Genomic DNA, 22,573 nt, shown 5'->3' on the forward strand with positions numbered 1-22,573 from the left:
TTACATCTCCACACACATATTATGATCAAGCATCTTTTATCTTTAAAGTTGAGACCCACAAGGACTTTATCCAACATTATCTTACATGGAATATACTGTATATGCCTTGTTTTTTGTCCAGGTGGGATTGGCAGTGACGGCTCTCATCCTCTGTACTGTTAAGCATCATTTAATTGTGTTACTGCATCATTTTCGTGAAGACTGCAATACTGCAATGAAACTCCAACATGTGCAAACACGGCTCTAATTTACTGCAGACTTTTGCACAATCAGTGCAGTTGCAGTACCTGCTTCTGGCCGGTCAGAGATGTTGAATCACTCAGGGGATTGGGGAATCCAAGCCTCCTGTGACATCACACCCTGCCCCGTCTGCATCATCAGCCTGTGCCTAGCAAACACACGCAATGTAAAACAGAGGCATGGAATCTTTGTCTCCTAAGGGGGGAGAGCAGCTGGAGCAGGAGACAATGTGAATTGGCACAGAGGCCATTTTCCTTCACTTCCTGGATTTCAATCAGCTACCAGTGTGGCAGAACCGCACAGATATGGTAATACATTTTATAGACACATCTATATAACTTTTAATAAAAAACAAGTTTTCCTTATGTGGAGTTCCTCTTTAAATCTGTATATATACCAGAAGGATCTATGCACCTTGGAAAATTACAGAAAACTGGATAGTGGTAGTGTTGTCAGCCTGAATAAGCATCTAACCACAGTACTAAAGATGAGCAAACCGGGTTCGTGTTAGAGTCCATCCGAACCCGAACGATCGACATTTGATTAGCGGTGGCTGCTGAACTTAGATAAAGCTCTAAGGTTGTCTGGAAAACATGGATACAGCCAATGATTATATCCATGTTTTCCACATAGCCTTAGGGCTTTATTCAAGTTCAGCAGCCACCGCTAATCAAATGCCGATCGTTCGGGTTGGGATTGACTCGAACCCGGTTCGCTCATCTCTACAAAGTACAGCCAAATGAAGATAACATTTCTCCAGGTTATTACTTATTAAACAATAATGACTTACATGGGAAGTAATATCCAGTGCCCACAAAAGAAACACGTCTTTTCAAGAAGGGAGGTGTTATCCATTCTCAAGCAGATCTATGTAATTATGATGTGAACTATAGAAATCCAGTAAGGATCCTTGCAACAGCCAACATCTTTTCTAACTGATGTGTGTAATGAGTTGGATAAAGCTCTAAGGTTGTCTGGAAAACATGGATACAGCCAATCACTATATCCATCTTTTCCACATAGCCATAGGGCTTTATCCAAGTTCAGCAGCCACCGCTAATCAAATGCCGAAAGTTCGGGTTCGGATCAACTCAAGCATGCTCGAGGTTCGCTCATCTCTGTTATCCACTCCTCAGAATCAGGAAAACTTGACTGTTTTTTCATCAGTCGGATCTGTCTGGTCTATGAAGAGGGTAGGGGGGAGGGGGAAGGAGCAAGATTAGCTGGCAGCTGAGAGCCAAGAACAAAGGATTACACAGCAGGGGAGCTATTCAGAGGTCAGAGAGGTCAGTGGTGACTGCAGAGGAGACAGCCTGCAATGTGAATGTAAATTAACTCTTTTTAGTCCTGTTTTGCTGCTTTTACTTTCTCTCTCCATAGGAAAACCATGAAGACAGGGTGAGAGCTTCAAACTGCTTTTTCATGATAAAAATTCATTTTTCAGCTAATAAACCCAATTACAAAGTTTCTTAAAATCGCCTGGAGTATTGATTTCTGCAATAAAAATATTTTAATGACAGTGACACTTTAACCCCTTCATGCTGCAGCTAGTTTGGGCCTTAATGACCAGGCTAATTTTTCAAAATCTGACCTGTCTCACTTTATGCTCTTATAGCTCAGAGATGCTTTAACATATGCTAGCGATTCTGAGATTGTTTTTTCGTCACATATGGCACTTTATGTTAGTGGCAAAATTTGGTCACTACTTTGTGTGTTTTTTGTGAAAAACATCAAAATATCATGAAAAATTAAAAAAATTTGCATTTTATGAACTTTGAAATTCTCTGCTTCTAAAAAAAGAACGTCGTAGCACATAAATTAGTTACTAAGTCACATTACCAATATGTCTTCTTTATTCTGGCATAATTTGGTAAACATATTTTACTTTTTTAGGGTGTTATGGGGCTTAGAAATTCATCAGCAAATTATCACATTTTCGTGAAAGTTTCCAAAACTGATTTTTTTAGGGACCAGTTCTTTTTTTAAATGGATTTACAAGTCTGGTATCCTGAAAACCCCCATAAGTGACCCCATTTTGGAAACTACACACCTTAAAGAATTAATCTAGGGGTATAATGAGCATTTTAACCATACAGGGGCTGGAGGAAAGTATTCACAATTAGGCAGTAAAAAAATGGAAAATTTTAATTTTCCAATAATATATACGTTTAGATTAAAGTTTCTCATTTTCAAAAGGAAAATGAGAGAAAAAGCACCCCAAAATTTGTAATGCAGGTTCTCTTGAGTACAACGGTACCCCATATGTGGGCGTAAACCACTGTATGGGCACACAGCAGGGCTCAGAAGGAAGGGAGCGCCAATTAGCTTTTCCAATGCAGATTTTGCTGAAGAAGTTTCTGAGCGCCAGGTGCGTTTGCAGTGCCCCTGTAGTGTCAGCAGAGAGAAAACCCCCCATAAGTCACCCCATTTTGGAAAGTGCACCCCTCAAAGAATTCATCTTGGTGTGAGGTGAGCATTTTGACCCCACAGGTATTACAGGAAAATATTTAAAAGAAGACAGTAAAAATGAAAAACTCGAATTCTTCCAATAATATGTTGGCTTAGTTTGAAATTTCTCAATTTGATGAGGAACAGGAGAGAAAACGTACCCCAAAATCTGTAACTCAGGTTCTCCTGAGTAAAACGGTACCCCATATGTGGGCATAAACCACTGTATGGGCACACAGCAGGGCTCAGAAGGGAAGGAGCGCCAATTTGCTGGAGCAAAACCGCAGCTAGTAAATGGTTATAAGAATAGCGCAGTTATTACAGGTAATGTGGGGTGGTTACGGGCAACCTGGGGTGGTTATGGGCAACCTGAGGTAGTTACAGGTAATCTGGGGTGGTTACGGACAACATGGGGTGGTCACGGGTAACCTGGGTTGGTTACAGGCAACGTGGGGTGGTTACGGGCAACGTGGGGTGGTTACGGATAAACTGAAGTGCTTATAGGTAATCTCGGGTGGGTTCCTGTAATCTGGCATGGTTACCGCAATCTGGAGAGGGTCATTGGCAATTTGGGGTGGTCAGAGGCAACATGCGGTGGTCGGAGGAAACCTGCAGTGGTCAGAGGCAACCTGCGGTGGTCAGAGGCGACGTGGCGTGGTCAGAGGTGACGTGAGGTGGTCAGAGGCAACGTGGGGTGGTTATGGGCAACCTGCTGTGCTTACAGACAATCTGGGGTGGTTACGGGCAACGTGGGGTGGTTACGGATAAACTGAAGTTCTTATAGGCAATCTGGGGTGGATACCTGTAATCTGGCATGGGCACCGCAATCTGGAGGGGGTCATTGGCAATTTGGGGTGGTCAGAGGCAACGTGCGGTGGTCAGAGGCAACGTGCGGTGGTTACGTGCAATCTGGGGGGTTACATGTAATCTGGCGTGATTACGGGAAACCTGGGGGGGTTATGTGCAACCTGGAAGGGTTACAGACAATCTGGGATTGTTACTGCTAAACTGAAGTGCTTATAGGTAATCTGGGGTGGGTACATGTAATTTGGGGTGGTTACGGGCAACATGCGGTGGTTACGGGCAATCTGGGGTAGGGGTAATTTGGGAGTAAACTGCAATTATTACTATAATAAAAAGTGTGTGTTTTATTTTTTTGTTATGTTTGTCACTTTTTGTACTTTACACATTCATTTTCACTGTATTACTATGATATTTTCTATCTCAGTAATCATAGTTCAGTGACAGACCAAATTGGTCTCTGTCACTTTAAATTTTCCAGAGTTGGCTGGTTGTGAAGCGCATGCGCACTTCATAACCAGCCAGGACGTCGAGGAGGACGGAGCTCCAGGATCAGGTGAGTATATGGGGAAGGAGGGGGGGGGGGGGGGGGGGGGGGTGACTGGGGGACAGGGGGGGTGGGGGGCAACATCACTTTTTATCCCGTCATTTATGGTGACAGGGGATAAAAAGTGCCGGCGGCACATGGTACAAGCGATCAGCGGTATATAGTATATACAGCTGATCGCTTGTACCGGGACCACACGGGGGGGGGGGGGGGGGGGTCCCTGATGACTGCCCCATGCTCTCCGCTACCTCCGGTGGCGGAGAGCATGGGGCTTTCATTCATTTAAACTTTTCCATCCCGCAGCCTTATTCTCTGCCATCGCCGTAAAAAGCTGATGGCAGCAGAATAAGGCCCATTAGTGACCGCCGTAAAAAGCCGTATCGGCGGTCACTAAGGGGTTAAAAGTCTATGAAAGAAACTGTTTTAGTTGGCTTAGTCTTATTCCTTAAACTTCTCTGGTAAAAAAAAAAAACTGTACTGTGATAATTTTTACGGGCAACAAAGACAGTTTTCCTTTTAGGCACTTTAACCTCTTAGGGACATATGCCGTACCCGTACAACATACGTCCCCAAGAGGAGTTCAGAGGGGGGCCGCGCCACGACCCCACTCTTAACTGCCGCAATCCCGACTGCTATCTGCAGCACGGGACCGTGGCTATTAGCGGAGAGCGGTCCAATCGCCCCTCCCGCTAATTAACACAGTTGGATGCAGCTGTCAAATATGACAGTGATATCATGACATGATATGACATGATAACATGATATCTAACAGTGTTAAATGCAGCTCATCCCTGGTGTTTAGTGGTGGATCCCCCCCCCCCCCCCCGCAATTCGATCGCGGAGGGGGGGATCCCTTCATCTTACCGGGCCGGGCCTTAGCGACGTAATGACGCTGATCCCGGCTCGGTATTCTATTGTATTGGCCTGCAGCAGGCCAAAGCAATAGAGCACCGATCTCATGGATCGGTGCTGTGTTATACAGCTACACTGATCTCTATGAGAGATCAGTGTAGCTGTATTAGAAGTCCCCCAGGGGGACTTCAAATTAAAGTGAAAGTAAAAGAAAAAAAAAAGTTTCCATTAATAAAAAGCCCCCTCCCCTAATAAAAGTTTTAATCACCTCCCTTTTCCCATTTTATTAATAAAAATAAAAAACAAAACAAACATGTTTGGCATCGTCACGTGCGTAATCATGCAAACTATTAATTTATCACATTCCTGATCTCGCACGGTATACGGCGTAAGCGCAAAGACACGCCAAAGTGCAAAAATTTTGCATTTTTGGTCACATCAAAACCAAAAACATTGTAATGAAAAGCGATCAAAAAGTCGCATATACACAATCAAGGTACCGATAGAAAAAACACATCATGGCGCAAAAAATCACACCTCAATCAGCCCCATGGACCAAAAGGATAAAAGAGTTATAAGCATGGGAATAGAGCAATTTTAGGGAACGTTTTGTTGCTGTAGAAGGTTTTATTTTTTTAAAAGTCATCAAATATTATAAAAGTTATGCAAGTTGTATATATCGTTTTAGTTTTAATGGTACCGACTTGAGGAACATGTATAACACGTCAGTTTTTCCATAGGACAAACAGCGTAAAAACTAAAATGACGCGGCCACGTCATCAGCTGCTCAGCCGCGATTGGCTGAGCACAGTTATGCTCAGCCAATCGCGGCTGAGCTTCGGATGACGCTGCAGAGGGCGGCCGGCACTCGGGAAGATCCGCTGGCCTCCCGAAGAAGACGTCACTGCTGAGGATCGGAGACCGTGGTCGGCACGTGACAGGTAATGTATAGCGCACCACACTTCCGGGTACACGGGTGGGGGTGGTGGGACACGGGGAAGGGGGCCATTCACAGACATAACATACATTACAAAGTTGTATAACTTTGTAATGTGTGTTATTCTGTGAATAATTTTTTATCGCCGGACAACCCCTTTAACTGTTTGTGGTGGTCCTGTCGGGGGAGATTGGCTCCCCACCGTAAGATCATGGGGAGCCGAGCTGTTCTCATTGCAATCCTGATGAGGCTAAGGAAGTGCAAAATTGCTTATTTTTGGTCACATCACATCCCAGAAAAAACTGAATAAAAAGTCACATATAAGCAAGTGTGACACGCAATGAAACTACAGATCATGGCACAAAAAGTTAGCCCTCCCACAGTCCTATAGACCAAAAAATAAAACCAATATAACAAATTTTAAACACTTTTTATTGTGTTGCAGCGCCTGTGAAGCCCAACCCAGGTGGCACAATGCACCAATGATAAACAGCATTTTTCACTGGACCAAGCACCAAAAAAATCGATTATAAAGTAAGGTATGAAAACTCCAGAATTTAGGCTTTACAGCTGTGTAGAGAAGTCCTCATACAGAAAGGGGGTGACAGCGTGACAAACATTTCCTCAGTCAATTCTAGGCAAGGGAAATGAATCGTCAGTTATAGAAATCAAACAAAGGGTTGACCAACAACCAACTTGTTAGATAGACAGACAAATGACTGTTTTTTTACAGAGCGTATGGAGAGAACATAACTATCAGACCAGAGTTGTCACCGCAGCCTTGGAAACAGTCGGATGAAGAGTATCATGCTGATAAATGTGCAGCAAACAAAGATAAGCATGATCCATAAAAGCCAATTGACAGATTTCTTTGCATGCTGCTCCAGACGGTCTGACTCAGTCTTCAGTTTCTCAAAGTTCTGGTCCGCCAATTTCAAAGATTGGGTAAGTGTCTAGTTGAATAAAGAGATTTGTTAAACCACCTCATTTTATCTATTTATCTATTTAGGCACATATTTGCAGCTTCCGCTGACAAATTGCTTACCTGGTTGTCCTGTTTAATGACATTCTGTGCCGCTAAGGTGTTATTCTTAAGATTCTGGGTAAGGCGCAACATCTCTTCTGCTAGCTTCTCTTGCATGTTGTGGTGATGCTGTAGCATTGCATCAAGCTCTGCTGAGGACTGTTTGTCATCTGAAGTGGAGCCCCTGCAAGGAATCAATTGTGTGTCAAGTCATAAAGGGGTTGTCTGGCCTAAGCAACTAATGTATGCTGCTGCCAGGGCAGCAGGGAGATAGCTGTGCCATATACTTACCTGTCCTGCTCCATCAGTTCCCAGGCCTCTAGCTGTCCGCCACGCTCATCTTCTTCACAAATTCTGCTGACATGCTAACAGTATAGCACTGTCTATGAAGAGCGGCCATTTCCTGTCAGAATGTTATGTCTGCGGAAGTTGCAAGGAAAATGAAAGCGGCGGACATCAGGAGGGCTGGGAATCAGCATTTGCAGCGGAGTGAGCCGAGTAAGTATATAGCCCAGCTTTGTCCCCTGCGGGTCTGGCGGAAGCATACATTAGTTGCTTAAGTTGGACAATCTCTTTAATTGTATTAACTTTATATTGACAGCATTGAATGGGGAACTCCGGGCAAAATGTATTTTGTTTTATATGTTATTACATAAGGAAAGTTAGACAAATCCCTAATATACGCTAATTATAGGAAATGCACATATAGTGCTATTTATTTCAATTTAGTAGATCAGACAGTCTTCAATGTCTCTAAAAAAAAAAACATGACGTCACGTCTCAAGTGTATCTACCGGCAGAGTCGGGCAGGGGGCGCAGTATAAGTATAGAATTAGAAAAGACATTTATGTAGAAGTCTGAAGTTTAATCAGTGCCTTCTCCCTCCCTGTGCTGCCCAGTGCTTGCAATGTCCCCTCTCCCTCCCGGCCGTGGTGCCCGGTCCTATTACACCCACTGTCCAGTCCTGAGCAGCAGGGTGAGCGCTCCTTATCTGCCGCTCACCCCGCTGCAAAGGCCCCTCCTGCACCCTCTCCCAAGCAGCTGTCCATGCCCTCACAGCCTCCAGTCCTTAGAGCCCCTCTGCACCTCAGCGCCACCCCGCCGTCTGTTCCCGTGCAGGAGCACTCACCCAGTTGTCCAGTCCCGCGCCTCAGGTGCTGAGGTGCGGGACTGGGCGGCAGGGTGAGCGCTGAGGAGCAGGGGGGCTCAGAGGACGGGCGGCTGTGAGGGCATGGGCAGCTGCTTAGGAGGTGGTGCAGGAGAAGCCTCTGCAGTGGGGTGAGCGGCAGATAACCGGGACCAGGTCCGGGTGGCGGGTGTAGTAGGACTGGGCAGCACGGCCAGCAGGAAGAGGGGACATTGCAAGCACTGGGCAGCACAGGGAGGGAGGGAGAGAGAAGGCACGGATTGAACTACACAGACTTCTACATATCTATAGATATCTATTTTAATTCTATACTTCCACATAGTGCGCCCCCTGCCGGTACATACACTTGAGACGTGATGTTTTTTTTTTTTCTTTTAGAGAAATTGAGCCTGCCTGATCTACTAAATTGAGGGAAATGGCACTATATCTGCTTTTCCCATAATTAGTGTTTATTAGGGATTTGTCTAACTTCCACAATTCTGATGTTTACAACTAAAGAGACAAAAAGAAAGTTTTACTTTATAGTTTTGCAATTCTCTAATGCAAATTCCACTACTTACTTCCTTCTTCTTGGATATACATCCCCTGAATCTAGAAGAACAAATTAAAGGTGCTTGAAGTTAATTGAAATAAATTGCACTATGCATTAGCTAATACACAATGGCAGTTTTAATAAAATAACACAAATACTACAGGTCATGGCTGAAAGTTTTGAGAATGATACAAATATAAATTTTTACTAAGTCTATTGCTTCAGTTTTTAAAATGGCAATTTGCATATACTCCAGAATGTTATAAAGAGTGATCAGCTTAACAGCAATTACTTGCAAAGTCAATATTTGCCTAGAAAATGAACGTTATCCCCAAAACACATTTCAACATCATTGCAGCCCTGCCCTAAAAGGACCAGCTAACATCGTTTCAGTGATTGCTCCCATTAACACAGGTGTAGGTGTTGATGAGGACAGGGCTGGAGATCAATCTGTCATGATTAAGTAAGAATGACACCACTGGACGCTTTAAAAGGAGGCTGGTGCTTGGCATCATTGTTTCTCTTCTGTTAACCATGGTTATCTCTAAAGAAAGACGTGCAGTCATCATTGCACTGCACAAAAATGGCCTAACAGGGAAGAGTATCGCAGCTAGAAAGATTGCAAGGAGAGAGGTTCCATTGTTGCCAAAAAGTCTACAGGGCACCCAAGAGAGACCAGCAAGCGCCAGGACTGTCTCTTAAAAGTGTTTCAGCTGCGGGATCGGGCTACCAGCAGTGCAGAGCTTGCTCAGGAATGGCAGCAGGCAGGTGTGAGTGCATCTGTACGCACTGTGAGGCGGAGACTCTTGGAGCAAGGCCTGGTCTCAAGGAGGGCAACAAAGAAGCCAATTCTCTCCAGAAAAAACATCAGGGACAGGCTGATATTCTGCAAAAGGTACAGGGAGTGGACTGCTGAGGACTGGGGTAAAGTCATTTTCTCTGATGAATCCCCTTTCCGATTGTTTGGGACACCTAGAAAACAGCTTATTCGGAGAAGACTAGGTGAGCGCTACCACCAGTCTTGTCTCATGCCAACTGTAAAGCATCTTGAAGCCAATTATGTGTGGGGTTGCTTCTCAGCCAAGGGAATCGGCTCTCTCACAGTCTTGCCTAAAAACACAGCCATGAATAAAGAATGGTACCAGAATGTCCTCCAAGAGCAACTTCTCCAAACCGTCCAAGAGCAGTTTGGCGATCAACAATGCCTTTTCCAGCATGATGGAGCACCTTGCCATAAAGCAAAGGGGATAACTAAATGGCTCAAAGAACAAAACAGAGGTTTTGGGTCCTTGACCTGGAAAATCCCCAGATCTTAATCCCATTGAGAACTTGTGGTCAATCATAAAGAGACGGGTGGACAAACAAAAACCAACAAATTCTGACAAAATGCAAGCATTGATTGTGCAAGAATGGACTGCTATCAGTCAGGATTTGGTCCAGAAGTTGATTGAGAGCATGCCAGGGAGAATTGCAGAGGTCCTAAAGAAGGGTCAACACTGCAAATATTGACTTGCTGCATTAACTCATTCTGTCAATATAAGCTTTTGTTACTCATAATATGATTGCAATTATATTTCTGTTTGTGATAAAAACATCTGACAAACACACATAAAAACCAGAGGGCAGCAGATCATGTGAAAATATAATATTTGTGTCATTCTCAAAACTTTTGGTCATGACTGTACAATCTAATTAATTAAACTAAATAACCAATCAAGCCTATGAGTGTTCTTTAGGGTCCTATTACATTGGGCCCTAAGGCAAATAACACTAGGTACTTGGGCAGAGATCAGCTGTTTAACAAGCTTGTTCATCGCTGTTTAACCCCTTAGCGACCCATGACGTACCTGGTACGTCATGGTGCTGCGGGGGGTGTTCAGAGCGGGGTCTCCCCGGGGGACTGTGCCTCTATTAGCCGGCGCGGGTCCCGTTGCCACGTCGGCTAATTAAGCACTTCAATGCAGCTGTCAAACCTGACAGCTGCATTGAAGTGCTTTGTATTGCACATCCCTGGTGTCTAGTGGCACGGATCTCCCCCACGCGATCGCATCCGTTCTTCTGCCCGTGCCGGGCCTCAGCGTCGCACTGACACTGATCCCGACTCGGCAATAGATTGCTATGGCCTGCAGCAGGCCATAGCAATCTATCACCGATATGATGGATCATTGCTGTGTATATACACAGCAATGATCTCTATGAGAGATCATTGCTGTGTATATACACAAGTCCCCCAGGGGGACTTCTAGTTTATGTAAAAATAAGAGTAAAAAAGTGTTTTTATTAATAAAAAATCCCCTCCCCTAATAAAAGTCCAAATCACCCCCCTTTTCCCATTTTATAAATATAAATTATTAAATAAACAAATAAATAAACATGTTTGCTATCGCTGCGCACGTAATCGCCTGAACTATTAATCACATTCCTGATCTCGCACGGTAAACGGCGTCAGCGCAAAAAAAATGCAAAAGTGCAAAATTGCGCAATTTAGGTCACATAAAATCCCCCAAAAAATTTAATAAAAAGTGATCAAAAAGTCGTATATGCGCAATCAAGTTACCGATAGAAAAAAACACATCATGGCGCAAAAAAATGACACCTCATACAGTCCCATAGACCAAACGATAAAAGCGCTATAAGCCTGGGAATGGAGCGATTTTAAGAACGTATGTTTGTTAACAATGGTTTGAATTTTTTAAAAGCCATCACATAATATAAAAGTTATACATGTTATATATCGTTGTAATCGTAACGACTTGAGGAACATGCATAACAAGTCAGTTTTACCATAGGGCGAACAGCGTAAATGCAAAACTCCCCGAAATCAAAACAAATTTGTTTTTTTTACAATTTGACAGCGCAAATCATTTTTTTCCGGTTTCGCTGCATATTTTATGGAAAAATAATGCCTGTCATTGCAAAGTACAATTGGTTTCGCAAAAAATAAGCACTCAAATAAGTCTCTAGGTGAAAAAATGCAAGCGCTATGGACTTTTAAACATAAAATGGAAAAAGCAAAAGTGCAAAAACGAAAATTGGCTTTGACCTTAAGGGGTTAAACAAACATCGCCCTGTGTAATAGGGTGTGTAGCTGGTGATGATAAAACAATTGCTGGATCATTCATGCAGCCCTTCTATGTGGCGTTGGCCGTCTGACACTGGACTGTAAAATATGCTCAGTAAACTAGCACTGATCTAGGAGACCAGCCTCATATTAGGCGGGTGTCGGGCTGTATAACACAACCCTTAAAGTGTACCTGTTATAACTTTAATAAGAAGAAGAAGGAAAAAAAAAACGAAGGGATCTTGTATCAGGCGCTACTCCAGAGAATAAAATAAAACCTTTATTGCACTAGATACGACAAAAAAAAACTATTCATCAGGTTCATGCAAAATAAACACACTCAGACAAAATATATTTAAATGCTGAGGACTCTGACATCATAGTAGGGAGGGGTCAGATCACGAGAATTAACCATTTTTTTTCTTCTTTGTCCTATTTATCATTACCAGTTGTTTCTTATCCTGTTGGGATCAGTGGCAGCAACTCCAGGAGATCATCCATTGGTTTTTCTACAAGTGATTCTAGGTGTTTTGCCCTCAGTACAACTTCACTAGGTGAGTGTGTTTTTGCCTTACCTAATATGCAAACATACTCCTGTTGTCTGCACATGAGCGCCTGTGTTTCTCTTTTTTTTTTCAGGTGTAACATTAATAAGCAGTAGATGTGATATAAAGAAAGTTTGCAATTTACATTCATTTTTTTTATCATGCTGTAAAATAAAGCTATTCTTACATGAAATCTAGGTCCCATTTCCTAAAGGCAGCTTTTTAGTCTTGTGCTGGTTGAAAAGAGAAGTCTTGGCCAGTAAAGAGTGTCACGGCTCAATGCGTCCATCAATCAAATGACTGAGCACACAGATGACTTTCTGAGCTTAGTCTCTTATTTTCCAACCAACTCAAGACTAAAAATCTGCCTTCAGGAGACTGGACCTGGATATAGGTAAGTATAGTTTTGTTTTAAAGCACTAAAATAAATTTAAAAAAGAAAAAAAAGGTAATAAAATTATTTAAATTGCAAACATGCTTTATTTCACATCCCCTGTTGGTTTGACAATTATAACAGTGACACTTTAAAGGGAACGAATCATGAAGATTTGGGGTTATGAGTTAGAATAATGATGTTATGAAAAAGGATTGTGCATCCACGGCTTCATAAAATCCAATAACTCTTATTTAAACCTCACAAAAAAAAAAAAAAAAACACAACAAAACTGATTAAAAAACACGCCGACGCGTTGCAGGGCGAGAACCCCTTAACCATGATTAAGGGGTTCTCACCCTGTAACGTATCGGCGTGTTTTTTAATCAGTTTTGTTATTTTATTTTTGTGACGTTTAAATAAAAGTTATTGGATTTTATGAAGCCGTGGATGCACAATCTTTTTTCAGTGGATGGATCGGGTTGCGATACTTATTCCACGAGCTCTGGAGTTACGAAGGTCCATGTAAATGGTGAAGCAAGGCTGAGTGGGTGAGCTGACTAAAAGACTTTTTCTGTTAATGATGTTATGAACCATGCTGCAGCATTTCCTGCTATGTGAACTGCTTGTTTGCTGGTGTTGCAATCTCCCCTAAAATGTAGTTTTATTCCTTCCTGCAATGTAGGCAAAAGTATGCAGTGCTAACTAGTCATGTGGGTGGTGTCTATCTCTCTCTCTCTCAACTAGTCACAGGTCCCAGACTGTAATCACACTTTTCTGGGCATGATTGACAGGCAACAAGCCTGCTACATCATTTAGAGGTGGGTTTACAGTGCGGAGGGGAGTGGTTACAACTCTGGAGCTGTGACTAGGGGAGAGGGAGAGAGGGAGAGACTGGTTAGTGCTGATTTGCATATACTGTAGGAAGGAATAAAACTACATTTTTGGGCAGAAACAAGCAGTTTACATGGTAGGAAACTCTGTAGCATGCTTTATAGCATCATTATTCTTATTTAGAACACACAAAAACACATAAAAATGCAACAGCTCACCGCAATGGCAAGATACAGACCCACTACAGACATGAAAATAGTTAAAAGCAGCCCCCCCAACTGCCCAAAAAAAACTTCCATAAAAATAATGAGGCTCTTTGTTACCACTTGAAAATGGTATAAACTGCCCCACCACGTTATGGTGGCCTCATGCTCGGGACAGTCCTACACTGTACTATGGCCTCTCCATGGCATGAAATACGCCTATGCTCTGGGCAAGCAAGATCCGTCTAATACCAGCAAGAGTAATTACACCACCTGGGTGGGATGGGTGGAGTGCACGACCAAATAGACGCAGCCACTCCCCCATCTGGAACACAGAAAAAAAAAAAAAAAAAAAGACAAATTTGGTCAGCGCTCCTAGAACACCATTCACACTAGGCAGGAGCACATTGCTATGGCTGAAGTTGCAAACACACAAACATAGGCGTATTTTATGCCATGGAGAGGCCATAGTACACTGTAGGACTGTCCCGAGCATGAGGCCACCGTAACGTGGTGGGGCAGTTTATACCATTTTCAAGTGGTAACCAAGAGCCTCATTATTTTTATGGAAGTTTTTTTGGCAGTTGAGGGGGGCTGCTTTTAACTATTTGCATGTCTGTAGTGGGTCTGCATCTTGCCATTGTGGTGAGCTGTTGCATTTTTCTGTGTTTGCAACTTCAGCCATAGTAACAAGCTCCTGCCTAGTGTGAATGGTGTTTTAGGAGAGCTGACCAAATTTGTCTTTTTTTTTTTCCTGTGTTCCAGATGGGGGAACCACCACCACCACCTAACAACTACCACTACCAACTACCACTACTAATTTTATTTGTATAGCGCCAACAGATTCCACATAGCTTTTGGTCATTCACTCCACCTGTCCCACCCAGATGGTGTAATTACTCTTGCTGGTATTAGACGATTCTTACTCAGAACCCTAAATCATCATGATTGGTTCCCTTTATGGTCCCTTATAAACCTTAGGCTACATTCACACATACAGTAGTTTTTCGGGACCGTATAGGATGATCTGCAATCTGCAAAAAAAAATTGTCCATAACGAGTCTGTATTTTGTATTTTTTGTGGATCATTAAAAGGGGAAGGAGATAATTAACCCCTTAAGGACAGAGCCTGAAATGGCCTTAAGGACAGAGACAAATTTTATGAATATGACCAGTGTCACTTTATTCATTAATAACTTCGGGATGCTTTTACCTATCCGGCTGATTCTGAGATTGTTTTCTCGTGACATATTGTACTTTACATTTCTGGTAAAATGGAGTCGATACTCATAACGAATCTTTATGAAAAACACCAAAATAATGTGAAAAATTGTGAAAAAATGCATTTTTCCAACTTTAAAACCTTTCTGCTTATACAGAAAATGGTTATGCCACATAAATTATAAATTAAATAGCATTAGCAACATGTCTACTTTATGTTGGCGGCATTTATTAAACTAAATTTCATATTTTTTTAGACAATAGGAAGCTTAACACATTAGTAGCAATTTTCCAAATTTTCTGTAAAATTTTAAAATCAGATATTTTTAGGGACCTGTTCAGGTTTAAAGTGTATTGAGGGGCCTGTATGTTAGAAAGCCCCACAAAGCACCCCATTTCAGAAACTGCACCCCCCAAACTCTGCAAAAGCACATCCAGAAAGTTTAACCCTTTAGGGAAGTCACAGAAATAAAAGCGAAGTGTGTAAGAAATTTGAAAATTTTTATTTTCTGTGCAGAGATTTTATTGTAATCCAATCTTTCATAATGATAAACCTATTACCAGAGAAATGCACCCCAATATTTATTGCCCCGTTTCTGCAGTTTATAGAAATACCCCATATGTGGCCCTATTGCGCTATTTGACGCAGCCACAAGCCTCAGATATAAGGGAGCGCCTAGTGAATTTCAACGCCTCCGTTATATTTGGTCATTTTTGACCGTACCACTTCAGGTTGGCAGAGGCTCTGGGGTGCCAAAACCTAAAAAACACCCCTAAAAAGGGACACCATTTAGAAAACTGCACCCCTCAAGGAATGTAACAAGGGGTGCAGTGAGCATATGGACCCCACTGGTGACTGGCACAAATGTGGAACAATGTGACATGAAAGGGAAAAATTTCATTTTTTCACTTTCACGGCACAAATGTGGCAGTCATCAAGGGGTCCATATCCTCACTGCACTCCTTGTTAGATTTCTTGAGGGGTGTAGTTTCCAGAATGGGGTCACTTGTGGGGGGTTTCCAGTGTTTTGGCAGCACGAGGGCTCTGTAAATGCGACATGGCGTTCATCATCCATTCTGGCCACATCCAGCCTGCAAAATCCAAATGGCGCTCTTTCCCTTCGGAGGCTTGCCCTGCGCCCACATGGCGCTTTATGTCCACATGTGGGGTATTTACGGACTCAGGGGGAATTGCTGTACACATTTTGTGTGTTTTTTTCTCTTTTAACCCCTTGTGAAAATGAAAAATTTAAGGCTAAACCAACATTATAGTGTAAAAAATTTTATATTTCATTTTCACGCCATATTGTTCCACATTTGTGCCCGTCACCAGTGGGGTCCATATGCTCACTACACCCCTTGTTACATTCCCTGAGGGGTGTAGTTTCCATAATGGGGTCACTTGTGGGGGGGGGGGGGGGGTTCAACTGTCTTGGCAACACAGGGGCCTTTTAAATGCAACATAGCCCCTCGAAATCCATTCCAGCCAAATCCAGCCTCAAAAAGCCAAATGGCGCTCCTTCCCTTCGGAGGCTTACCCTGCACCCGCATGGCGCTTTATGTCCACATGTGGGGTATTTCCGTACTCAGGCGAAATTGCTCTACACATTTAGTGTTTTTTTTAAATCTTTTAACCCCTTGTGAAAATGAAAAAAATCAAGACAAGATCAATTTAGTGTAAAAATTAAACATTTTTTACACTAAATGTTGGTCTAGCCTTGATTTTTTCCTTTTCCACAAGGGGTTAAAAAAGAAAGTGAACACAAAACGTGTAGGGTAATTTCCCCTGAGTACGAAAATACCCCACATGTGGATATAATGTGCCATATGCCCAGAGGGCAAGCCACCAAAGGGACAGAGCGCCATTTAGAGGCTGGAATGGAGGATGGAGGCCATGTCGCAATTACAAAGCTCCTGTGCTGCCAGGACAGTAGAAACCCCCCACAAGTGACTCCATTATGGAAACTACACCCCATAAGGAATCCAACAAGGGGTACAGTGAGCATATGGACCCCACTGGTGACGGGCACATAAGTGGAACATGTGCCATGAAAATAAAAAAAATAAAATTTTTTCATTTTCACGGCCCAAATGTGGCCGTCACCAGGAGGCCATATCCTCACTGCCCCCCTCGTTAGATTCCTTATGGGGTGTAGTCAGGGCCGCTTTAACCAGAGGGCACATGGTGCACGTGCACCGGGCCCACTGGTTAAAGGGGCCCCCCCGAGCAGGCCGGCCATTGCTATGTGCGACCAATGCGGTCGCACAGGGCTCCGGCCACCAGCCTGTCATGGGGGAGCGCCATGGATGGGTAATCTACTTACCCCTCCATGGCGCCCCCTGCAGGGCCCCCCCGGCGTTCGCCGCTGCCCCCGCCCGCTGCTGCTGCGGCGCTTCAGCGCTGCAGCAGCAGCGACACTGACAGAGAGAGAGCCATTGGCTCCCTCCCTGTCAGTCCCTCTTGTGGCCGCACTTCCTGCGGTCACAAGAGGCCGCACTCTCCCTCTAGCACCAGACGTCACTGGAGCGTCGGCGCGAGGGTGAGGGGAGTGCAGCCTCTTGTGACCGCAGGAAGTGCGGCCACAGGAGGGAAGAGAAGAGGAACGCGTGGACCTAGGTGAGTAAGTGTTTGTTTTTTTCAATGTTATATGGGAGGGGGAGCTATATACTATGGGGGGCACAGGGAGCTATATACTATGGGGGGGGCACAGGGAGCTATATACTATGGGGGGGCACAGGGTTCTATATACTATGGGGGGCACAGGGGCTATATACTATGGGGGAGGACAGGGGGCTATATACTATGGGGGAGGACAGGGGGCTATATACTATGGGGGGGCACAGGGGGCTATATACTACTGGGGAGCACAGGGGGCTATATACTACTGGGGAGCACAGGGGGCTAAACACTATGGGGGAGCACAGGGGGCTATATACTATGGGGGAGCACAGGGAGCTATATACTATGGGGGGCACAGGGGGCTATATACTATGGGGGAGCACAGGGGGCTATATACTATGGGGGAGCACAGGGGGCTATATACTATGGGGGAGCACAGGGGTCTATATACTATGGGGGAGCACAGAGGAGCTATATACTATGGGGGAGCACAGGGGAGCTATATACTATGGGGGAGCACAGGGGAGCTATATACTATGGGGGAGCACAGGGGTCTATATACTATGGGAAGCACAGGGAAGCTATATACTATGGGGAGCACAGGGGAGCTATATACTACTGGGGAGCACAGGGGAGCTATATACTACTGGGGAGCACAGGGGAGCTATATACTACTGGGGAGCACAGGGGAGCTATATACTACTGGGGAGCACAGGGGGCTATATACTACTGGGGAGCACAGGGGGCTATATACTATGGGGGAGCACAGGGGGCTATATACTATGGGGGAGCACAGGGGGCTATATACTATGGGGGAGCACAGGGGCTATATACTATGGGGGAGCACAGGGGAGCTATATACTATTGGGGAGCACAGGGGAGCTATATACTATTGGGGAGCACAGGGAGCTATATACTACTGGGGAGCACAGGGGGCTATATACTATGGGGGAGAGCACAGGGGGGCTATATATTATGGAGAGCACAGGGGGGCTATATACTATTGGGGAGAGCACAGGGGGCTATATACTATTTGGGGGGAGCACAGGGGGGCTATATACTATTGGGGGAGAGCACAGGGGGGGCTATATACTATTGTGGGAGAGCATAGGGGTGGCTATATACTATTGTGGGAGAGCACAGGGGTCTATATACTATGGGGGAGAGCACAGGGGGGCTATATATTATGGAGAGCACAGGGGGGCTATATACTATTGGGGAGGGCACAGGGGGCTATATACTATTGGGGAGAGCACAGGGGGGCTATATACTATTGGGGGAGAGCACAGGGGGGCTATATACTATTGTGGGAGAGCATAGGGGTCTATATACTATTGGAGAGCACAGGGGGGCTATATACTATTGTGGGAGAGCACAGGGGGGCTATATACTATTGTGGGAGAGCACAGGAGGGGCTATATACTACTGGGGAGAGTGCACAGGGGGGCTATATACTAATGGGGGAGAGCACAGGGGGGCTGTATATAACTGGAGGAGCACATGAGGGGCTATATACTACAGGGACACCTTAAAACTATGGAGGCACAGAGGGGTGTAACTATGTAGGAGTACAGAGGGGTGTAACTACTGTATAGGGGTACAAGGGACCTAACTACTGTATGTGTTGGAGCCTAAAATTTTTGTCTGGCAGATTCTGGAGAGAAGATTCACAGCCAGGAGAAGACTTCAAGGTGGCCCAGGCTGGATGGAGAGAAAAAGAAAAGGTGACAGACTCTGATCAGAGAAGACGCCCCCGGTGAGTCACTGGATGTAACTGCACTCTGTTATAGGGTTGTAGTGTTAGGGGTCATGATGTGGCGGTATTATGTAATGGTATCATTGGTGATATCTTTCTGTTTTGTTCAGTGCAGTTTTTATGTAATATGTAATCACTGTATGGTGGAAATAGTGTTATAAGGTAACTACTTCATGTATTGGGGCTCTTGATACAGTGTGGGGGCAAATTCAGTACATTATACAATGTGCCGAAAGGGTAGGGGGGGCCCACTCTTAAGGGCTGTGCACTGGGCCCACCAATGTATTAAAACGGCCCTGGGTGTAGTTTCCAGAATGGTGTCACTTGTGGGGGGTTTCTACTGTCCTGGCCGCACAGAGGCTTTGTAATTGCATCATGGCATCCTCTAATGGGAATGACGGCCATACCTATTTAACTGGGGAAAAGGGACCATTCTAAATTTATTTGGGGCTATTAGGCCAATTATTAGTTTATAAGGTTGAAAATGACAGGTGTCCATCAAATTCAACCTGTGTTGATCCAGAGGAAGGCAAAAAACCCTCGTGAGGCAGACGACAGTAGCCTCATCACAGGGGAAAAATTCCTTCCTGACTCCATAATGGCAATTAGAATAATCCCTGGATCAACGTGACCCCTGAAATAGGAATAAGGGACAGAATTTAGATAATGTAGAACCCCAATGACGTGTGGTACGCCATGAAGCGATCCAGTATGCAGAGGACGGGGTGATCAGGACAGGTGGCACACTGGAAAATGGTGTCCTTCCTGATCCCCCTGTTACACCACACTCTGCACTTCTTCTGGGGTCTCCCTTTCTCCAGTGTGGGGGACGTCACCTGGAAAATGTTGCCCTGGTGCGATACGGGGTCCTTCATATCCAGAAGCGCTGGGTCCGCTCTATGGCTGCTAAATATTAGGGCTTTATTACTGCTTCTGATATTTTCGGATCGTGCCGCAAGCTACAGTAGCTCAGGCAGCGAGGGACCGAAAGAGGGGGTGCTGGTATAAAAGTTATCCCCGTACAGGTGGTAACCTTTATCCAGCAGTTGGAAGATCAGTTCCCAAACGATCTCCCCACTAACTCGGAGGATGGGGGGGGGGCATCTGGGGGCTGGATTCGGGTGTCCCTTCCATCATACACTCTAAGGGTACGTGCACACTGCGGAATGGCGAAGGATAACCCTTTGTGCATTCCGCAGCTGGCACCCACCGGCGGACTGATGCAGGCGCGCATCTCTGCTCGTCTCACACTCCATTCTATGCATGGGCGGATTCCGCCCTCTGTCCAAAGGATGATTGTGTTCATTCTTTGGACGGACGACGGAATCTGCCAGTGCATAGAATGGAGTCTATGACACGGGTGGAGACGCGCGCCTCCATCAGTCCGCAGGCGGGTGCCAGCTGCGGAATGCACAAAGGGTTATCCTTCGCCATTCCGCAGTGTGCACGTACCCTAAATCTGTAAGTGTACCCTGAGGTACGCTCAAAGAGTTTGTAGAATTTCACGCCATACCGTGATCTCTTATTGGGACGGTACTGGCAGAAAAGACGTGTCTGGGGGGCAGCGTACGCTACGCTACCCCCCAGACACGTTACTGGATGATGAGGATGAATGGAGGAAAGAAGGATCCCCCCATTCATCCTCACTGGCTGTTTCGGTGTCGGAGGCAATAATAGCGTATGCGTCCGACACCGAAAACACCCTGGGGGCCATCTTTATACGGGGACTAGTATATGGGGTATGCAAATGTGTAATGTAGTGTAGTGTAAAACTTTATTCCATGTAGTGTGGTGTAGTGTAGTGTTTTTTACGTGTTTTTTGACAGTAAGAAAAAATATCCCTACGCCAAGAAAGAAGCTGCTGATAAATGCCGCACTTATGTGCGGCACTTAGCAGACAGTGGCGGTAGGATATAGGGGAGAAAAACGCCCCTACGCCAAAAAGGAGGAGTTGCTGATCAGCGGCGCACTTACGTGCGATGCTGATCAGCACTCAGCGGCGTTAGGGCGCAAAAAAAGAAAAAAAAAATTGGAAAAAAAAAAAAAAAAAATCTTTTTTAAACACGAAGAAACTGATCAGTGAATGATATTCACTGATCAGCCGCTAGGGGGCAGTAGAGCGACGCTGCCGAAGATTGCCGAGACCCGCCGAACCCGAGGACCCCAGCGTTTCCGACGCTGGACGACCGAACCCGGAAGTGAAGCGAAGCGAAGCGAAGAAGACGCGAGGACGGCGCAGACCTCAGATCTTCGCTCCGGACGCCCAGATCAGGTGAGTATGGTACACCTGCACCACACACACCTGTTCTGCACCCTTCAGCTACCTAGCTGAGGGGTGCAGAATCCGATAAAACTGTTTTTTTACAGTTTGATCGCCATGATGGGCCGGCCGGTACTGGCCGGCCTATCATGGCGATCGTGGGGGTGGCATTGGCGCCATCTTTCCCCAGTACACTAATGGCGATTAATGCTATCTTGGACAGCACCAATCGCCATTGCTTTCCGGGTCACCGATGACCCGGAAAGCTGTTTTTAGCGGCTATATGCTGATCTGTATTGATCAGCATATAGCAGCGATCGTCGGCACGGGAGGGGTTAAACACCCCCCCCGTGCCGACGAGCAGAGATGGCCTGCTATACATTATAGCAGGCCATCTTCCCCGACCACTGTGTGTGAACACACAGCGATCGGGGAAACATCGGGCGTAAGTATACGCCCGTTTGCGTTAAAGCCCACCCTGCGGGGGCGTATACTTACGCCCAATGTCGTTAAGGGGTTAAATAGGTGAGAATGATTTAAAATTATTACTCATGCGTTATGGATCCACAAAAATTATAGACCTCTATGGGACAATCTCTGAAGCAATTACGGTGCATACTAGAGCTTGTCAGTACTTTTTGTGGATTACAGATCTACTGCATAGTGGGTGAGTAGCATACAAAGCTGCACACAACGTGCCCATTGCTGGTCTGTAAGATCAGTTATTAAATACTGCATAGTACATGGAAAAGTTTAGAAAACAAAGAAGCACACCGTAAGCACAGCGTAAAGTTATGGTAAAGAAAAAGTGCCTCCTCTACCACTTATTAGATTGATGCCACTGTATTGCTATACTTCAAACAGCAATGATTTCTTCTAATAACAATTTGTAATAGTTTGTACGCTCTTGAAAGCTATTATTGGTTACTTTGTTACGCTGTAATGTATGCATCTGTCCCCCCAGAATTGTAAAGTGGGGGAGAACATGTTGGCACTACATAAAGATTCTTTCCTAAGAAATACTCACCATTAGGATGCAATGAAGACTGTAAGGGGACAAAAACAGAGACAAGTTAGAAAAAGGAACAGCTAGTGATGTCTTCTTGAAAAAGCCTATATTACTTGAAACCATGATGAAACCACATAACGGACACTACACTCTGTAAGTAAAT

The 22,573-nt window shown here is 44.9% G+C and overlaps 1 protein-coding gene across 4 annotated transcripts in view; it reads right to left on the reverse strand.

The window, feature by feature from the left end:
• Window positions 1-6,236: 6,236 nt before the first annotated feature.
• USE1 (unconventional SNARE in the ER 1) overlaps window positions 6,237-22,573 on the reverse strand; it is an 85,509-nt gene continuing 69,172 nt past the window's right edge. For all 4 annotated transcript variants that reach the window (XM_069964433.1, XM_069964435.1, XM_069964434.1 and 1 more), the window contains 4 exons: window positions 22,429-22,447; window positions 8,557-8,587; window positions 6,871-7,033; window positions 6,237-6,778 (listed from right to left, as the gene is read on the reverse strand). In XM_069964433.1, the coding sequence (XP_069820534.1) occupies window positions 6,596-6,778; window positions 6,871-7,033; window positions 8,557-8,587; window positions 22,429-22,447 (396 nt within the window). In that variant the 3' untranslated portion in view covers window positions 6,237-6,595. The remainder of the gene's footprint in view (window positions 6,779-6,870; window positions 7,034-8,556; window positions 8,588-22,428; window positions 22,448-22,573) is intronic.

The sequence above is a fragment of the Dendropsophus ebraccatus genome, chromosome 3 (genome assembly GCF_027789765.1).
Source record: "Dendropsophus ebraccatus isolate aDenEbr1 chromosome 3, aDenEbr1.pat, whole genome shotgun sequence".
Lineage (NCBI taxonomy): Eukaryota > Metazoa > Chordata > Amphibia > Anura > Hylidae > Dendropsophus > Dendropsophus ebraccatus.